Raw genomic sequence first — 20,384 nt, forward strand, 5'->3', positions numbered from 1 at the left:
ACCTTCAAAGCTCTTTCAAGCAGTTCTCTGGGTAAGTATGCATCATGATTTGCAACATTTTTCTTACGGATTTATCTGTGATTTTTAGGTTTTAGCCAGTGCCCAATTGCATTAATATGATTATAATGAAATATTAGATCTTGTTGTAAGAATAAATAGGAGGATCCTTGAAACTTATGTAATTTTAGCTTATTTCATCATAACGTTTCTGTTTATTTTTTTGCTAAGACTTAAAAACATGTATACAGTATACACTATGTCATCTAAATGCAACACTTCTGAATTTGCATGTGTTATTTCGTTACAGTACCTAAAAATTGTTTCTAGTTTTTGTTAGCGCAGCAATTTCACAAAACACAGCACATACACAACACTGAATCAGGCTTGTGTTGCACGCCTAAGCACAATGATGCGCGCACACACAAGTTTCTGATTTTGCAGAAACTAGGAGAAAGAATGAAGAATGAATGAATGCAAGATGTAATCAACTGAGATTAGAGAGAAAAGAGAGAGTTTTTATTCATCTACATTCACAAAAATTGATTACGATCACTAATGAATGCACACATTGCATTTTATAATAGTTGCTTAACAAACAAGCAACACACACACAAAATTAAAACTAACTAATAACTACTCTCCAACTAACTCTAAATCACTTGCTAAAAACCTAAGAGTGTGTTTGGATGGGGAATTTTTTGAGGTAAAGTAATGTTTTGAGGGAATTCAAATAATTTGAGGTGAATTCCATTGTTTTGATGAAAATTTGAAGAATTTTCAAAATGATGAAAATTTATGAAGTATTTTGTAAGTTAAATTTAGAGAATTTCAAAATGACACCTAAAATCAAAGAATTTGAAATTCCTTCTTCTCTATAAACTTTTAAAAATTACTAATTGATCGTAAAACATAAAATTAGCCGAAAAACCTAAAATCGACGATAAACGCTAAATTGGCCGAAAATCCAAACAATCGGCAGAAAAAACCTAAAATTGGCCAAAAGCCCAAAAATCGACTATAAACCCTAAAATCGGCAGAAAAAACTAAAATCGGCCAAAATTCCAAAAATCGACTATAAACCCTAAAATCGGCTGAAAACCCAAAAAATCGGCCGAAAAACCAAAAATCGACCGAAAACCCAAAAAATCGGCCAAAATCTAAAAAATCGACTATAAACCCTAAAATCGGTCGGCAACCCGAAAAATCGGCCAAAATTCCAAAAATTGATTATAAACCCTAAAATCGGCTGCAAACCCAAAAAATCGGCCGAAAAACCAAAAATCGACCGAAAACCCAAAAAATCGGCCGAAAACCTAAAATCGGCCAAAATCCAAAAAATCGACTATAAAACCTAAAACCGGCCAAAATTCCATAAATTGACTATAAACCCTAAAATCGGCCGAAAACCCAAAAAATTGGCCGAAGAATCTAAAATCATCCCTAAACCCAAAAAACTCGGCCGAAAACCTAAAATCAGCCAAAAAATCTAAAATCGACTATAAACCCCAAAATCAGCCAAAAAATCTAAAATCGACTATAAACCCATTTTTCGGCCGATATTAGGGTTTATAGTCGATTTCGGTCAATATTAGGGTTTATAGTCGATTTCGGCCGATATTAGGGTTTATAGTCGATTTTTGGGTTTTTCGGTTGATTTTTCGTTTTCGGTCAATTTTAGGGTTTATAGTCGATTTTTGGGTTTTTTGCCGATTTTAGGTTTTTCGGCCGATTTTTTGGGTTTAGGGTCGATTTTTGGGATTTCGATTAATTTTTTGGGTTTTCAGCCGATTTTAGAGTTTATAGTCGATTTTAGGTTTTTCAGCCGATTTATGGTTTTTGACCGGTTTTAGGTTTTTCCACCGATTTTTTCGGTTTTTCGGCAAATTTTTGGGTTTAGGGTCATTTTATTAAAATAAATAAAATTTAATGAAAGAAATTTAATTACATTATCCAAACAAAGAATTTTACAATTGATGGAATTTAAACACTTTATCCAAACACTGGAATTTGAAAATCAAAGGAATTTAATTGAATCAATTAAATTGCCTAATATTTAAAATCCCTTGAATTTTTAGAATCTATCATCCAAACACACTCTAACTGAATTGCCAGCTCACTAACTAACACAACTAACCAATTGTTTGACACCTAAGCAAACGTTTACAACAAACTTTGACAGTTACTTGTACAACACGTAATAGGCTTTAGAGACATTAATTATACAAATGAATCACAAATTCAACAGTTTTTCATTCCCCATTTTTTTTTTATTTCAGGAAAATCAGCTACACGACTCACGGCTGTTTCGTCTCCACTATTTACTGATAATCATGGTCACCTCTCGCTCAATGTTCCAAAATCTCGAAGAAGCAATTCTAGTACCCTTCCACAAGCTTATATATATCATTGGTCTGGTTTTCGAATCCCTGCGAATGATGAGAAGCCAGAATGGTGGTGGAGGACTTTATCATGTATACCCTATCTACTAGCACTGCAGTTGTCTACAACTGGGAATTACCTAGTTCCTTTAATTAATAAATTCGAATTAGATAGAAATGTGTTATTTTATATCCCAGGAGCTCTCAACCGATTGCCATTCTGGTTCCATATATTATACGGGTTTTTGGTTACCGAGGCAGTGGTAAAAAATAGGGACTTCTTCCCCCTTAGCTTCAGATTCCATGTAATGACGGGAGTTCTACTAGAAACTGCTCTACAGATAGTATCGCAGGCAAGTAATTTCATGCCGCTTATACACATCAAGGGAACACTTGGGACGTATTACTGGGCTGCTTTGTCGATGACACACATTATCATAACCATGTATTGCATTAGGTGTGCTCTTCTTGGTAAATTTTCGAACATCCCTGTTATTAGTCAATCAGCTTTCCTCCATTCTCTATTTAATTTAGGAGGGTTCCAGCGACCGTTTTAGTAAGTAGTCAAGAGCATAATATTTGAATGCACAATTTACAAGATAATATTTTCATATTGATATTCTTAACGAATGCTCCGGAACACTGTTTAACATTTTTCTTTATTCTATTATACAAAGAGATATTGTAATAAGGATTCTAATAATTGCCACTAAGTTATATCAATCAATTTGATATAATTTTGTAACCAACATCTGATAAATATGAAATCAAAGCATACTTTTGTTTAAATAGAAATCAACCTGTTGAGGCAAAATCCATTTTAGTGTTTTAATGACAACAAACCTTATGGAATAAATGTTAAGTTTTATGAATGGTGATCTACTGATGTTTGCACTTGAGTTTTTGTTGAAAGATAAATATTAGCAAGTGGACGAGCTAGAGGCTACTCACGTCAACAAGTGCATTTATATACTCAAATAATGAAAGAATTGGAGTATCATCAGATAATTACAACAGTAGTATCACAAGCTTCAAGAAGATTTTTAAAGACTGTTGTTTTGAATCATAAAAAGATTCATCGAAGGATCAAGCAAGAAAGTGAGCTTCATGGTTAATTGTCTTCCTCATCACTACAAGGATCACAACAAGTATTGAATAATCAAGGAAGAATTTGAGGATCATAGTTGAAGAATTAGGATGGAAAAACCTGCATCACAAGCTACTCAAGAATATATTGATTTTATGTGACAAGGGTTACAATGAGTTTTTGAGTTATATGCTTTGAGAATTTACTACTACAATTAATATGATGCATTCATTGAGGATCTTCATAACCTACTCAAAGTATCATTTTACCAAAGTTTCTCAAGATGATAACATTTGAGAATGATGGTCATGAGTTTTTCAAAGGAGCTTATGCACAACGAATAAATGTTTTAATCATTCTCAATGATGAGTACTCTCATGCCTCCACTAAAGAATCTTAAAGATCATCAATGAGCAAGCAACCATGTGTGCAAAACATCAAAGAGAAATTGAGGGAAGTTTTGCAGCAGCAAGATTTCAAGTTAATTGATCAAGATCGCGTGTCTCACTCCTTGAAGAAAATCTTGAATGCTGGTTCAAGAATGCTCTGAGAACATTCTACAGTTCATGCTTCATTTTCTCCAAGAACGAGCTTCATAGCAAAAGTACTTATTTCTTTAAGTCAACTTTGTTCAAGACAAAGAAACACTTTTATCTTGGTTTTAAATCACAAGATCACAACAGTTTATGATCAATTAAGGCAAGGAATATTTGGGAGAAAAGTGACTTTCCCCTTTGGCCATAGTTAAGGATCAAACATGTGCAACATGATAAATTCTCAAGGCAATATCTCATCAGGTGTCTCAAGTGTGTTTAGACAAAGTTTACATAGACCAATGAGAATGGGACAACACATCTTCAACTCATAGTTGTCATGTACTTTCAATTTCATTATTAAATGAACATTCTCCAAAGAGATTAATTTTTAATCAAGAAAGAAAGTACTTGGAAAGGACATCATGAACAGCTGGTTTCTGTCATGCATCAAATCTGCTTCAAAAGAACAAAGTCATATATTACCCAGTCTGGAGAACACTCTGAGAACGATGCTGAGAATGACTGTCCTTTACATTTGAAGATGCAAACTCATCTACAGCTGGCCAAAACGTGTTTAAATGATTTGTAACGGCTATACTTGGTGGAAAAGCAAAGAACAACTATCCACAGCCCATTGCAAGCTGTCATTATGGCTCTTTTGTTTGAAAATATGAAGAACAGCAGAGAGAACGTTCTGAGAAAGAACAGTCAGAACTTATCTACTCAACAATTCAGCATGAGCTGTCTATTTTGAAGCAACTAGCCGTTGGAAAACTTCCTTTGGGACCAAGGAACTGAAGACTCAAGGTTCAACTATAAAAGGAAGGCTTTGGCAACATTGAAGAGCAAGAGTTGAAGCTACAAATCATCAATCACTTGTTTTTGTCTACAAGTCATAAAACTCTTCTTTTATCACTCACACTCAAGATCTACATTCTCATCATACTTCTGAGTTTAGAGTGTTTTTATTTGCTTCTCAAACTAACCTTTGAGTTTCTAAAAGCAAATAACTCAAGAGACCATTTTTCAACATAACCCATTTTTAAGTGGTTACATCTTTGTCTCTTTATTTAAATCTCTCTCACTCCAAACATTGTAATCTCAATAATAGGATCAGTATATCATTTGAGTGAACTGAGAGTTTTTTCCATTGTAACAAGCTTCTCAATTGTTTGAGTTTTTGTAAAAGCTTGAAGATCCAAACCATCATCATTTGTAAAAGATTGACTCAAGTCAATACGTAACTATTGATTGAGTGACACCTTATAAAGTCTGGAGGACTTAGGTAGATCAAGCGAGTGAAGCTTGGAAGATTATGATGTTGGACTAGATCAAGGAAGAAGTGTAATTTGAGATCGGTAGTATCTCATAGTGGATAATCTCACAGGAGCGTGAGGACTGGAGTAGCCCATACTATTAAGGGGTGAACCAGGATAATTGTTTGTGTGTTGTTTCTCTTCCTTATTCTCTTTTATTTACTGTAAACACACATCACACAAAGCACTTCATTATATTTAATTTGAATTGTCACGCAGTAGAGAACGTTCCCAGAACAATCTATTTTATAGTAAAGAACGTTCTCAGACCAAGCTGTTCTATAATTCACTAACATTTATCCAAGTATACACTTGAGATCAATTTTGTAGAATGCAGGATTAATTTTTAAAAAGGGTCACAATTCAAACCTCCCCTTTCTTGTGACTATTTCTTCCACTTCACAACCCACTTATTTGTTTATATACATTATTCAATTTTTTTTTACTATATATTATTATAATTACGGAGTATATATTATACTATGATCAAGACAAATTCATCGAAGATCTACAAATTAAATATCGAAGTTATTATGTAGCATTGCTTATACCTGGTGGTACAACAGCACATTCAAGGTTTTGTATTCCTCTAAATACTGACAGGTTTTCAACATGTTTCATAGCCCTTTGGCGTCATTAATACAAAAGGCAAACATATTATATGGGATGAAGCATCAATGATGCACAAACACTACTTTGAAGCTGTTGATCGAATTTTAAAAGATATTCTTAAGTCTATTGATATGAAAAAAATAAATATATTCCCTTAGGTGGAAAAGTTTTTGTTTTTGGCGGAGATTTCAGACAAATTCTATGAATAATACCCAAAGGTACAAGGCCATAATTTGTTCATGCTACTATTATTTCTTCGGTTCTTTGGAATTTTTGTGAAGTTTTAACATTAAGTAAAAACATGAGGCTTCTCGGTGGTGCTTCATGTATAGACGTTGAACAAAAGAGATTGTTTCTGAATGAGTTTCGGATGTTGGCGATGGAGAAATTGGAGATAGCAACGACAGTGATTTAGAATTCAGGTGATCATCATGCATCTATCATTCAAAGCACATATTCACATCTTTTATAAAACATGAACGGTATAACATATTTCAAAAATAGAGCTATACTATCTCCTAAAAATTGCACAGTCGACACAATAAATTATTATAGGTTGGATTTAATTTCCGGTGAAGAAAATATATATTTGAGTTATGATACCCGACTCACACACAATGTAGATGGTCATGCAGTGGATGTGTTCAAACTCCCGAATTTTTTAATACAGTTTCTACGTCAGGGCTTTCAAATCGCAAGTTGAGAATTAAATTTGGAGTTCCAGTTATGGTATTAAGAAATTTGAATAAAAAAAATTAGGATTATGCAGTGGAACAATGTAGATGGTCATGCAGTGGTGATGTTTAGACTCCCGGATTCTTTAACACAATTTCTACGTCGGGACTTCCAAATCACAAGTTGAGACTTAAAGTTGGAGTTAAAGCTATGCTATTAAGGAATTTGAATAAAAAAAATAGGATTATGCAATGGAACAAGACTTATTATTACGAGATTGATAAAACGTGTTTTTGAAGGAAAAATTATTTCATGAAGTAATATTGGTGATCAAGTTTTCATACCTAGATTTTTTCAGACACTATCTAACGTAAATTTTTTTTTTTAAAATTTCAACGGAGACAATTTCCTTTAATGATTTCTTTTGCGATGACTATTAATAAGAGTTAGGGACAATCTCTTAAGCATGTTGGGATATATCTTTCATCACCAGTATTTTCACATGGTCAGTATTAAGCATGTTGGGATATATCTTCCATCACCAGTATTTCCTAATATGACATAATTTTTGTTGTATAAATATTTATCTAAATTTATTGTTGAACTAATGTTAAATGTGTTTTTTTTCATACATCTTTTTTTTAGATAAATTAAGAGCGTTTAGATATCAAGTTATAAGTGGACATCCCAACTATGTTGGCACCCCCACCTATCTCATTCCTATATCTATTAGCTCATACATCTTATGGTACTACAATTATTATATCTTATTTTATTGTTACATCTTACAACTAATTAGATTCGTGCACCACACGAGTCGAAGTTCTATGCGTGAGTCTGTTTAAAAGTATATTATTGGAAAATAAAAAACCATTTAAAAAAATAAATAAAATGAAAACCTTTTTGGTTTGTGAATGCCACCGCCTCTGGTAATTTGTCCTCAAAATTCGAGATCCTTCCATACACAAAGGCAACACTTACTCCAAAAAGATTTAAAAAAAAATAAAAAGAATAATAAAAAGGGGTTTGGGTAACGGAAGTTTCAAGACGAAGGAAAGATAGAAGACGATGGCCGGTCAATTAGCCGCAGCAGCAACAACCCTAACTAACCCTTCTATTCTCCGCCTTCCTCCTCTCCGGTAATTCGCCATAACCATTTCTTTCCCTTTTCCATTTCAATTTTCGATAATTCGCGTTTCGCAATTGTTATATACATCTTCGAATATTTCGCATTTGTTTTTTATGTATCAATCCTGTTTTCTTTTTCAATTTCATATTTAACATGTCTAGGGTTAATGATTTTTAGCATTCAATTTGAAAATATTTGTTATCTTATCTTATTGATCAAATTGTGAATAATTTGAAAATATCTTAACTTTGTTTATTAGGTTTTCTGAGGAAGTTCAAGTAGAGCTTGTATAAATTTTAAAATAAATGTTAAATCGAATTGCAAAATTGACGAAAAAATACTATATATCTTTGTGTTTTTGTGTATTTTCGGCATCTAAAATTTTCTGTTTGGATAATATAGCACAAATTTTGAATGTTAGGATTTACTTCATATATGGGATTATATAAGGGATTTTGTAATAGTGTCGAGGAATTTGAAAATCAGCACACATGTTTATGTTCTTACTGAAAGGATTTGTTGTTGAGGTATAGATGTTTGTCACATGCTTCATGATTGATACTTTGTTGTTGTTGTTGTTGTCATGACTCATAAGTTATGTATGTTTTTCTTTGCTTTATTGGTTATCATTTATTTTGTATTTTGAAACTCACAATTTATGGGTATTTGGTTTTCAATTAGGAATAAAGATTTGATTCCAGAAAGACGCGTTACATTCTACAGGAAAAAGAATTTTACCATCAAAGCTCTTGCGGGCAGTTCTCTGGGTAAGTATGCATCATGATTTGCAACATCGTTTTTATGGATTTATCTGTGATATTTAGGCTTTAGCCAGTGCCCAGTTGCATAAATATGATTATAATGAAATATTAGATCTTGTTGTAAGCATACACTGCTTTAAAGCAGTTATTGTTTCCACTCACAACGAATAAGTAGGAGGATTCGCAAAACTTATTTGTTATCTTAGCTTATTTCATCATAACGTTCCTGTTGATTTTGATGCTAAAACTTGAAGATATGTATATGCTATGTCATCTAAATGCAACACTTTTGAATTTGCATGTGTTATTTCGTTACAGTACATCTAAAAATTGTTTCTTAGTTTTTTATTCCCCAATTTTTTTATTTCAGGAAAATCATCTCCACGACTCACTGCTGTTTCATCTCCACTATCTACTGAAAACCGTGGTCACCTCTCACTCAGTGTTCCCAAATCTCGAAGAAGCAGTTCTAGTACCCGTCCACAAGCTTATATATATCATTGGTCTGGCTTTCGAATCCCTGCGAATGCCGAGAAGCCAGAATGGTGGTGGAGGACTTTGTCTTGTATACCCTATCTAATAGCACTGCAGATGTCAGCAACTGGGTATTATCTAGAACCTTTACTTGATAAATTCAAATTATTTGAAAATTTGATATTTTATATCCCAGGAGCTGTCAACCGATTGCCACCCTGGTTCCCTATATTATACTGCTATTTGGCTATCGTGGTAGTGGTAAAAAATAGGGACTTCCCCCTTATCTTCAGATTCCATTTAATGACGGGAATGCTACTAGAAATTGCTCTACAGATTGTATGGGTTGCAAGTAATTTCATGCCGCTTATACACTTCAAGGGAACACTTGGGATGTATTACTGGGCTGCTGTGGCGTTGACATACATTGTCATAACCATGCATTCCATTAGGTGTGCTCTTCTTGGTACATTTTCGAACATCCCTGTTATTAGTGAATCAGCTTTCCTCCACTCTCTATTTAACTTAGGAGGGTTCCAGCGACCGTTTTAGGAAGTAGTCAAGAGCATATTTGTAGTAATCTTTATGTGGTTTTGCAGTGAAAGGAATGATTGTCATTATTGTTTGTAGACTGTAGTTGACATTTTATTCTATTATATAAAGAGATAAAGGATATTGAAATCCTGATAAGGATTCTAATAATCGCGCTGTTGTTTTTCTTGTTTCTCCCTACCATCCTAATAAACTTGAGTATGTATACAACTATTTCTCATAAAAACTGCCTATAAATTGTTAACCAAAAACTCTAAAAGGGCTCAATGTTAGTCTATATTCTTACTGGCCCAATCCATTATCATTACTTTATTAACATTTGATGCATACAAATAAAATGTGCCTTATTATACTTTGTTAAGTCATGAATTATGTTTTATAGTTTTGAAATTGGTAGTATCTGTCTGGTGTCCAGCCCTAATAAGAGAGTGCACAAAATAGTTATATAGACGCCTTGTATTTGGGTGTTATTACTTGGAATTGGTTGTCCTCAAAGATTAAAATATTCTGATACTCAATATCATGGTGGTGTTTAAATCTTGCTGGCTGTTTTGTCATGATGTAGTAGTGGAGGAATAAGTGATTAAACCTCACTGGTTAGTGTGGACAGCAGATGCTTGGGAAATAGGCAATAATCTTGCTGTCATATGCTTTGATATAATGAATGGTAATCTTATAATAGGTGGAGTGATTAAATTGTGGAAACGAATGGGTGGTTATCTTGTTTACAGTGTTATGCACTTATGCTTGGTTGCCTTGGTTTTTGTAGTTTCTTCAATTGCTGAGTATTGAAAGTAAATAATGATATAAATGGCATAATTACTAAAGTTTGGGAGATCTCTTGTTAATAATAGTGATTAGATTATGTTTTGTATGTGTGAAGTGTGTTTTGTATGAGTTGCAAGTCATCTGATGTAGAATATGGAGTCTTTGATTTGCATTGTTCTGGTAGTAATACTGTCAAGAAGAGGTAAAACTATTTAAAGGATGGTCTTGTAATTATTGAACCATTTGTTTTAGTAGTACTTGGCCCTCTTGTGCCTCTTATCTTTTGGTAACATGCATCAGTTTCTTTTTCAAAAACTGAAAAATATAACATTTGATGAGTGATTTTATCATGAATTTGAATTAAGTGGGAACTTAGGATTTTTTAATGGAAACTCAGTAGTTTTAGAGACATTTGGCCATGTCTCAACAGTAGTAAATTATCATTATCATGATGGATAGAGACAAATACATTCATAATTTATCACAGGAGAACAACTTAATTGATTTGAGGACTTGTAATTAATTATGTGCAAATATTTGTCTTGTTTTCTCCTCCTAGTGGGCTGTATGTTGCTTTCAAGATGAAATGAGCAACCAACTAACATACCAACATTCAGTACAAACAAAAATGTAAATTTCAGTTAAGATAAAATTGACCAATGATAAGAACTGTAGCCAATCCTTTAGGTTAACTGGTGGTATTAACCATGTTTATAACAAAGAGGCATTTATCATTAATTAATAATCGCATAAAAAACATGGGCCATGGCTTAGTATAATGGACATATAATTTGGCTTTGAGGAGAAAACAAGAAGAAAAAAAAGGGATAAGCCGGCAGAACTAGAGTGGAAGAAATTTGGCAATATATACTGGTATCGATTTTCACATAGACTCATCGATGGAATATTATTTGCTCCAACTTTTCCCAAAAATAAAATGTAATGTTGAGTGGTTTTGAATTGAGCTTTTAATTGGAACATCAATGTTTAAACCTAATTAGTGGAAGATTTGGATTCAGAAACATTAGCCCCAGTTTTGATTAGCATACATTATCGACTATTCCAATCCTCTAATGCAACATTGAAACCATTATTCACTTGTGGAGCTGAGAGGCTTAGTGATCCTTAGAAGCAAAAGTCAATTGAGGTATTAATTCTGTAGTTAGAAATGCTTGCACAATTTCAAAATGGTCAAGCATGTTTGGGGGCTATGTTGGTGGCTATATTTGTAGAATTAATTTAGAAGAAATTTTAAGACAACCTTCTTCCATTTTAGAGAAAGATGTCCTAAAGGTTGTTCCAAATTAGTTGTAGAAATATTATTTCTCTTGATACCAAATCTTCGGTTGTAGCATAGTGATCTTACTATTAGACAATATTCTCTTCTTTGTGATTTTTGTATTTCTACTAGAATCACTACTATTCATTACAAGACCAAATGCATTTTCAGTTAATAATTTTACATTGGATGAAATAATGTCTGAACATAAGTTTATAAACAAAGGATAATTCTCATATTACATGTTAATTTTATAAGGTTGAATTAGATCAAATTCAAATTTAATATAGTATCAAAGTCTATTAAAAAATTAATTTAGTCACGTACTCACAAGTCACTCCTACCAGACTATTCATATCACACTTGTGATGTTCAATCTCATGCGGGGAAAGTGTGTTAAGAGCATGATGGAGTTTTAGAGCAATTTGATAGTCATAATATAATAGAGCAAAAAATAGGATAAGAGTGTTGGCTCGTAAAATTGAATAACATTTCTAATAAGAAAAATAGGCCAAATACATTAAGGGTCAAAATTTAAAGTTTGAAACATATCGGTCTTTTTTGTTTTTTAAGTTTTTAATTGATTATTTAACTTTGTAACAAAGTACACCGTTACAAAAATGTTTATATGACCGTTAGTTGAGGGAAGCTTATTTAACTTTGTGGTCTAATTTTTTGAAACAAGCTTATAAGCTCATATAATAAGCTATAAGCTAGCTTATTTGTGTTACCAAACAGAGCCATAAGCAATTTTGTAATGGAAGTTCATTAATAGAGTAATGATATAATTTTTTTTTGGTTTACAATGAGCTGAGGATCGAACTCATGACCTATAACATACTATCCAAACTCCTCACCGCTAGACCAAATCTAGTGGCTTTAGTAACGGTATAATCTGTTAGTACAAGTTAAAGAACTAATTAAAAGGATAAATTTAAAAAATTTAAATTAAAAGGACCAATCGAATACTATTGTTAAACACAAAGGTCTCATAATGTTTATATGACTAAAAATATATGATAATTGTATTTGATGCTTTCTATAAACTTGCATAAAATCAAATGGCAGCCAGAGTTACATTTGTACATCTTTATGTTTGCTTCTGAGAGACTTTTATATGATTAAGAAACAAATTTATGAAGAATAGTAGAAACTTGTATGGTAGTACGTATCAATTACTAACTAGCAACGAAGGAACAACATCAATGCAAACTGTTTTGTGGCTGGCTAACAAATTATACGTTGTCAAATAGAGGAAAAATTTTCCTCTGCATATTTTAGCTCAAACCAAAGGTTGCTTGCTCAAGGTCATTTTTTATTTGTAAACGAAGTTTTGACCATGTACCATACATAGGTAAGCAATTAAGCCTTACAACAGGATTACCCTTTCAAATCAAACTTTCATCCAATGGTAAAAATCCATAAGATATTATACTAACAGAGTTCTCACTTATCATATTACCAATAGTAAAAAAAAGCTATATATAAGTTTGGTTGGTAGTTATAGTGATATGGAGGATCCGAGGTTAAAATTGCGGATATTTTATTTCATATTTAAAATATCAATAGACTGTGTCCGTGTAAGCTTAGTTAATAGGGACATTACATTATAGATGCAGGAGCCGAGACTCGAACTCGGGTATCGTATTTATTTACCTTAAAGGTGCGTTTGGTTGACTAAAAAAATAGAAGACCGGACTAGATAATTTATGTTGTACTCTGTTTAATTTAAAAACTGGTTATGAGATTGAACAAAATATATATTAAGGATAACACAAAAACAATAATTTTTGTCCCTCCCTGAACCACGAGACAATTTTTTTTTCCATAGTATAACTATAAAAAAATATCAAAATATCCATTTTATTTTCGATATTATATCCCTCTATCTCTCCCATACAGTTGTGTATTTTTCCTATAATATCTTGTTCTGTCTGATACTACTTTGTCCGGTATTTACTGTTTTGCGAATCAAACACATCAAGAGTGTATTTCTAGCACTATGACCAACAAAAAAAAAATGTCAAAATATGGTTAGTAAATATATTATTGCTAAAATAGTGCAATTAAACTTAAATGTCAATAGACTATTTTACTATAATCTCTTTCTTGCTTAAAAAAAATTCTCTTTCTGAAATTCTAACCCTTATTTTCTCTAACGATTGAAACCCTACTCTCATTCTATGTGAATGTCTGTCAACAATTTTAACTCTGCAGAAATTTCAAACAAATGGCAGGTACACATTGAACAAGTTTCACCCCTCAAATCAGAGGAAACCAAATGCTTCCATTTGTATTGTACACTCCACAAGAATAAATAACACAAAAAGGGTACTATCATAATTTCATTCATTGCCGGCTAAATTCTTCTTTATTCATATTTATACATAAATTTTACCGCTTCAACTCTCAACTGTTACATAACAGCAACAGCACCAACAAACTCCAATCTTCCTGTAGAGGATCAAATACGTCTCCGATGAAGGCGCAAAACACTTCACCGGTGAAACATCGTCATCACAGAAACCGCGAAGTGATCACTTCGCGGTTTCTTCCCTCTCCTTCAACCTCCTCCATAGAATCCACTGAATTTCATTCCCCTTCCTCCGTCATACGCAAATCATCCATTCGGAGTTCAGACGAGGATAACAGCAACAATAGAAGACACAGAATAACTGAAGAGAAAGATTCTGTTTTACGCCGTCAACTCTGGCCTTCTTCGGTGAAAAATAACAACTCCGGCACACTTGCTGATCACATCACAGAAGACAGAATCATAGAACAGAATGAGAAAAACAAACACAACAACAATAAAACTAGTCTCAATCTATCACAAAAGAGTTATAGAAGATTTGAAAATAATGAAACTAGAGAAATCGGTGGTTCTGCAAGATACACAGGAAAACTCACTTCTATGAAGAAGCTAAATACTAATAATAGTTCTGTCATTGTTCCGGGAAGATTGTCCTTAGATGAAAATGCTAAATTATTCAAGAGAAACTCAAGCTTAACTAGCTCTGTTGATACTGAATCGAACGATGAGGGTTTGGTTTCTCCGGCAAGAAAGTTAGTAGTGGAAGTTCCTCCAAGGTTGATGAATGATGCAACATTGAGAAGGGCTAGAAGAGGAACGTCGGATTCTAATATTGGGAATTTAAGCGGTGATTCGTTGAAAACAATGATGAAGAGGACTAATTCGATTACAGGATATAAGAGTTCGAAATCTCAATGGGCTTTGTCGCCTGGTAGGTCCGACTTTTTGAGCCCTGTGAAGGCGAAAGGAGTTGAAAAACTCCTCAATTTTGGTTTTGATTTCTTCAAGAGTAAGAAATCTCTTGGACTTAATTCGCCGGTTGGTTTTGGAAACAATGAAGATGTTCATAAGCTTCGTTTGTTTGATAATCGTTTGATTCAATGGCGGTATGTAAATGCTAAATCACAAGTTGTGAATGCAAACATTTCTCACCAGGCTCAGGTACATATAAGTTATAAGTTGTTTTCATAAGTTATCTCGAGAGTTTATGGAAATAAAATGAAACTAGATTATACAATATGTCATCATAAGTTAAGCTAATTCCAAATGCATCTTTAAGTCTATTTTCTTTATGTAATAATAAGAAATTGAATTAACATATTCTTGGTTTATGAATACTTTTAGAACAATTTGATATGTGTTTGGGATGGTCTCACGAAGTTCAGAAATTCTGTTATGAAAAAGAAGATTCAACTTGCCAAAGAAAAGCTTGAAATGAAGATAGCTTTCATATTGTATTATCAAGTAAGTGGTGAACTTAATTTAATTAGGATCTACCAAATTTGTTATTTATTGTAATGAATTCATTCTTATGAAGCACTGACACTCCTCGGATTAGGCGTGTCTCGGTGTCGGACGCTAATATGACACCAACACTTATGCTTACATTGAATTATGTCATTTTTTCAAATTATTATCTGTGTCGACGTGTTAGTGTCATGTCCGGTATCCATGTCTATGTCCATGCTTCATATCTTAACTGATGTATTGTTTTTTGCAGTTGAAGTTATTGGAAGCTTGGGGAGGCTTGGAAAGGCAGCATGTATCAACAATTACTGCTACCAAAGAGTGTTTGCATTCTGCTGTGTGCAGAGTTCCTCTTTTGGAAGGTGCAAAGGTACATTGACACTTCCTAAGCATGTTAGTCGTTAAAACTGAGTAAACCACCAAATTCGTCTCGGATTTTATAAAGCGCTTTCAAACATGTTCATGAGATTACGAATATTTCAAAATTTACCTAAGTGATCATGATAGGGATGGTGCATTGACTGAAATTTTATGCTTAACTTACAGGTAGATGTACAATTTACATCGATTGCAATTCGTCTGGCCTCTGATCTCACTGCTTCCATTAAGCCAATATTAACTTCTTTTTCACCTGCAGTAAGTTTGGTTACACTAGACAATTTTATTATCTACAGTTGTGTTATTTCCACTAGACAATTTTCGCGACAACTTTTAAGTGGTTAATGTAGTTCAAATAGATGATTAACATTAACCACTCCAAAAATCTAGAATCTATGAGGACTGCATTCATATGGAAAATTTCTCTGTGAACAGGTTGACAAGACTGCTGCAATAGTATCAGAATTGGCAAAAGTTGTTGCACAAGAGAAGCAACTCTTAGAAGAGTTTTATGAGCTCTTACATACTATATCTATCTTTGAGGTATAGTACAGTACTTGTTATTGCTTGTATTCTTATTAGACATAAAATCCTTTTACTTATTTAGACAATTATATGTTGATTTTTATGATTATATATGTCGGCAGCTTCAAGAAAGAAGTATAAAGTGCAACCTGATTCAATTTGAAGGCTGGCAAAGGAAATATCAACAGAAGCAATAACTACTAGAGATTACTGCTTCATATCATAGGTTGACATATCTTGATATAAAAATTACTAGCAGAGGTTTAGACAAACAGAAATATAGACTGACATATGTTGCTAATATTGCAAGTTTGCTAACTATAACATGTAGGATTAGTTTGTTATTTCAATGTGCATTCCTTGGTTTTTATTTCTCCATTTTTCTGAGAAATATTTATTAAATATCAATACAAGTGGCGACGCCTTATTAGTTGGAATACATTGGTCACAGAAAAGGAATGATCGAAGCTGGCTTGTCTGCACTTATTTTTTGGATTTTATGACAGTGTGTGTTGAAGAATGTCTGTGATCTATATAAAGAAATATTTCATGTAGAGACTTATAGTCTATTGTACCAACAAAAATGGATCATTTCATATTGACATAAAGGTCCAAGAGAAAAGCAAAAGAAAACAAAAAAGAAAGAAAAACTATTGGCTGCGAGGATAAGCAACACCCATACTGTGCACCGTAAGTAGTAAGCGGAGCATAGCTAGAGTGGATCAAGAACCATCACTAATTCATTCGTAGACTTTGTTTCAAGTTTGGCTAAATAATTAACGCACATAGTTAATTTGCACACTATCATCCACATTAAGAACATATGAACTAGATTGGTCTTTTGGCCTGACATCATCAAATAGTTTCAACCCCTCCCGATCATAATTGTGGTGGATGGAATTATGATTCTCCATCCTAAATCCAGCGTCAATCACCTCACCACCGAACCAATCAATGTTACCTAAATATATATTTTTTTTGTTAACAATGAAACCGAAGATCCCGGAGTATCCCTCACCACTAGACTAAATCTAGTGGCTTACTTAAAACATTTTTTCAGTTTGGGTATCATTCTCCATTTAGTGCATCATCCATTTGATGCTGTTGATTGTATAAATTCATGACACGTGGCAAATTTTATTTTTAATGGTTTGTCATCACGATTTATTTCAAGAACAGAATAGAGAAACAGAATCTACAACCGTAACTGTAACAGTACGGCAGTGCTACGGCGAAGCGGGGAACCGTATGGCGGCGATGTGGCGGAGCCAGGTGATTCGATGAAACTTCATCGATCCTGAAACTGAAACGTTATTCTTCTTTTTTTTTGTTCTTAGTTAGTGAAAATAATAATATGGTATGAATGATTTTACTCTGAGATCCATTGACCCACTTGATCCAATGGTTGTAAAACTTGCTCCATTGTGGACCACATAGGTTGATACTCCACCATTGCTTTCACCTAGATAAGGTTTTGTTTGTTCATCATTTTGTGGTGTAAAAGGGATTAAGGTAAATGCTTTATGGTACTGTTGTCTGATTCCACAATACTGAAACAGCTTCATTGTATAATTAGTTTATTACAAAGTGAAAAAAAAAAAAATGTTGAAAACCATTCTAGGTTGCTGCAAAGTATATATATCAGAAAGCAGAAACAAGAGTGCATTGGAATCAATTGAAAAAGCTGCTAAGTTTTTTCCATTAGCACCAATAATTAACAAGTTTGAAGATGTGACTTACAATAGAGTTGGTTACACTCTTGTCTCTGAGTTTGTTTCAGTGCCTAATAATGAAGAATCATGTCATTTGACAAATGCTGTGTTGGCTATGGTGAAAACTGCATTTGATACTATTGATTTTGAGGTTCATAGTGGAACTCATCCTAGACTTGGAGTTGTTGATCATATATGTTTTCATCCTTTGGTTGATGCTTCATTGGGTGATGCAGCTAGAACTGCAAGGTGTTTAGCCACTCACATGGGTTCTAATCTGCAAGGTTAGTATTAGCATGGTTTTGTGTTTGTTTGGTTAAAAGTTAATTGAATGTGAATTTATTTATGTTTAGATGCACTTAGGTTAGGGGAAAATATATTTTTAAGAGGGTTGGCTTGGTCATTCAAAAAGGGTCAGCGGTGCGGCTTGTTGTCTGTTTGTCTTTCATTCATGTGTGATTGTCCTATGATTATTAAATACATATTATATGGATCGCTATTGTTTTTGTGTGTAGATGTAGCTGCCACTTTTAACAAATTTTAGAATTGATTCTAAGTTAACTTAGACACAAGAAATCTTTGCTTTTAGTTAGAACTGATTTTGGGGATAGAATCAATTTTGAGGATAGAAGCCAAACATAGCAAATTTGCGGCTAAAATTAAAACACGTTGACTAACCAAAAGTAATTCTCAAAGTTTCAAACGTGGAACCAAACATAGACTTAAGCGTGACGTTATAATGTATTTTATTATGAATTTAATAACTCTACATTAATGATGTAGACATCTAATTACATTTCAACATTTTTACAGGTTAGTGTCTTAAACATTAAGTTTATCAGTCTGTGCTTATTTGTGTAATAAACTAATAATGCATTCTCTTAAGCGTAAAGAATGCCTTCATAAATTCACTGGTTCTACCAAATTTTATAAGGTCGACCAAATTCTTTTTGGTAGTGGCGAATTTGTGTTATGTATTTTCTCTTATAAGCTAAGAAATATATTAATTGGTAGCTCACATTTAGCACAAAAGGTGCCAAATATAAAAGTTTGTGTTATGTATTAACTTAGCATAGAAGTGAACTCTTTCATCAGAACTCTAGGCCTTTTGTTGGGTTGCAACTGATATATCTAATGAATAATTCACGTAAACAACAAAAATCAAGCATTAGTTGATTTTGCTTTTCAGGACCAAAATCACTATCTCCCTTAATGTCACATTAAAATCTGCAGTGTCATTCCCTGGTTGCGAGAAAGAAAGGAGGGAATTGCCCGACCAAAATATGAACCCTGAATTCATTATGCTAACAGGATGATGTTAGAAGTTGAACAATATTATCTTAACGAGTTCATCATATCGTACATAGATTACTATACAAGTAATAGAGCTTTTGAACCTCATTATTCTATTTGATTGTTGGATTTTTATTATGTCTTCGTGTTAAGTTCTTCTTAACTCCAAGGTTTATTTTGTTGGTTATGTCCATGTTTGCACGTGATTATTTTCATGATTATGATTTTATATTGATTATGAAACTGTCTATTAGTACATGTTGATCATATTTCTAAATAGTTCAAATGCACATCATGCAGTTCCTACTTTCTTATACGGAGCAGCACACGAAGAAGGGATGAAACTTGATTCAATCAGAAGAACATTTGGTTATTTCAAGCCAAATTCTAACGAAAACCAATGGATTGGTGTGCCAAAATCAGACACTTTGCCACTGAAACCATATAGTGGTCCATCTCAAGTGACTCCAGCAAAAGGTGTTGTGGTCATTGGAGCAACCAATTGGGTTGATAACTATAATGTCCCTCTATTATCTTCCGATATTAGCGCTGTTCGTAGAATCGCAAAACGTATTAGTGGAAGAAATGGTGGACTCGCTTCGGTACAGGCCATGGCACTTACACATGGTGAAGGTATCATTGAAGTAGCTTGTAATTTGTTGGATCCAAAGAATGTTGGTGGTGAAAGAGTACAACAAGAAATTGAGAACCTTGCAAGGGAAGAAGGTATTTCTGTGGAGAAGGGATACTACACAGATTTTTCACAGGAAGATATTGTTAAAAGTTACTTCAAGCTGTTTAAAGAGAGAATTTGATGTGGAAAAATTACTTTTTCATGCCCTGAGAAGGTTTTTGCTATCTGGTGAATTTTCATTCCAAATGTCAAATTGGCCTTCCTTACTTTATATACATCGTCAGTGTAAAAAGTTTTTACACTGTCTGATCATCATATATATTTGACTTTTATCAGAACCACTTCTAAAATCACAATTGATTGTGCCTAGGAGAATTGCTTGTTTGGCAATTGATTTTTGTTTTTTGTGTGTTTATCAAAGATGGAATAGTGCAGTGGTTGGTTTAAGTTTGTATTGTTCTAGGTTTAATTTGTGTAAATTAAAATAAGCATAA

At 33.3% G+C, this 20,384-nt stretch overlaps 3 protein-coding genes across 3 annotated transcripts; all 3 read left to right on the plus strand.

Moving 5' to 3' along the window:
* Nucleotides 1–2,225: 2,225 nt before the first annotated feature.
* Nucleotides 2,226–2,935, plus strand: LOC123896590 (protein TIC 20-IV, chloroplastic-like). Its single transcript, XM_045946960.1, has 2 exons — nt 2,226–2,244; nt 2,277–2,935. The coding sequence occupies exons 1-2, from the start codon at nt 2,226–2,228 to the stop codon at nt 2,933–2,935; spliced, it is 678 nt and encodes a 225-aa protein (XP_045802916.1).
* Nucleotides 2,936–7,484: 4,549 nt separating this feature from the next.
* Nucleotides 7,485–9,670, plus strand: LOC123894666 (protein TIC 20-IV, chloroplastic-like). The gene is made up of 3 exons (XM_045944719.1): nt 7,485–7,743; nt 8,415–8,500; nt 8,865–9,670. Exons 1-3 carry the CDS (start codon nt 7,673–7,675, stop codon nt 9,518–9,520), a joined length of 813 nt encoding a protein of 270 aa, XP_045800675.1. The 5' UTR covers nt 7,485–7,672; the 3' UTR covers nt 9,521–9,670.
* Nucleotides 9,671–13,954: 4,284 nt separating this feature from the next.
* LOC123894668 (QWRF motif-containing protein 4-like) lies at nt 13,955–20,337 on the plus strand. The gene is made up of 8 exons (XM_045944721.1): nt 13,955–15,042; nt 15,226–15,345; nt 15,602–15,718; nt 15,895–15,984; nt 16,162–16,269; nt 16,374–16,434; nt 17,849–18,247; nt 19,557–20,337. The coding sequence occupies exons 1-8, from the start codon at nt 14,047–14,049 to the stop codon at nt 20,069–20,071; spliced, it is 2,406 nt and encodes an 801-aa protein (XP_045800677.1). The 5' UTR covers nt 13,955–14,046; the 3' UTR covers nt 20,072–20,337.
* The last annotated feature ends 47 nt before the right edge of the window (nt 20,338–20,384 follow it).

The sequence above is a fragment of the Trifolium pratense genome, linkage group LG7 (genome assembly GCF_020283565.1).
Source record: "Trifolium pratense cultivar HEN17-A07 linkage group LG7, ARS_RC_1.1, whole genome shotgun sequence".
Classification (NCBI taxonomy): domain Eukaryota; kingdom Viridiplantae; phylum Streptophyta; class Magnoliopsida; order Fabales; family Fabaceae; genus Trifolium; species Trifolium pratense.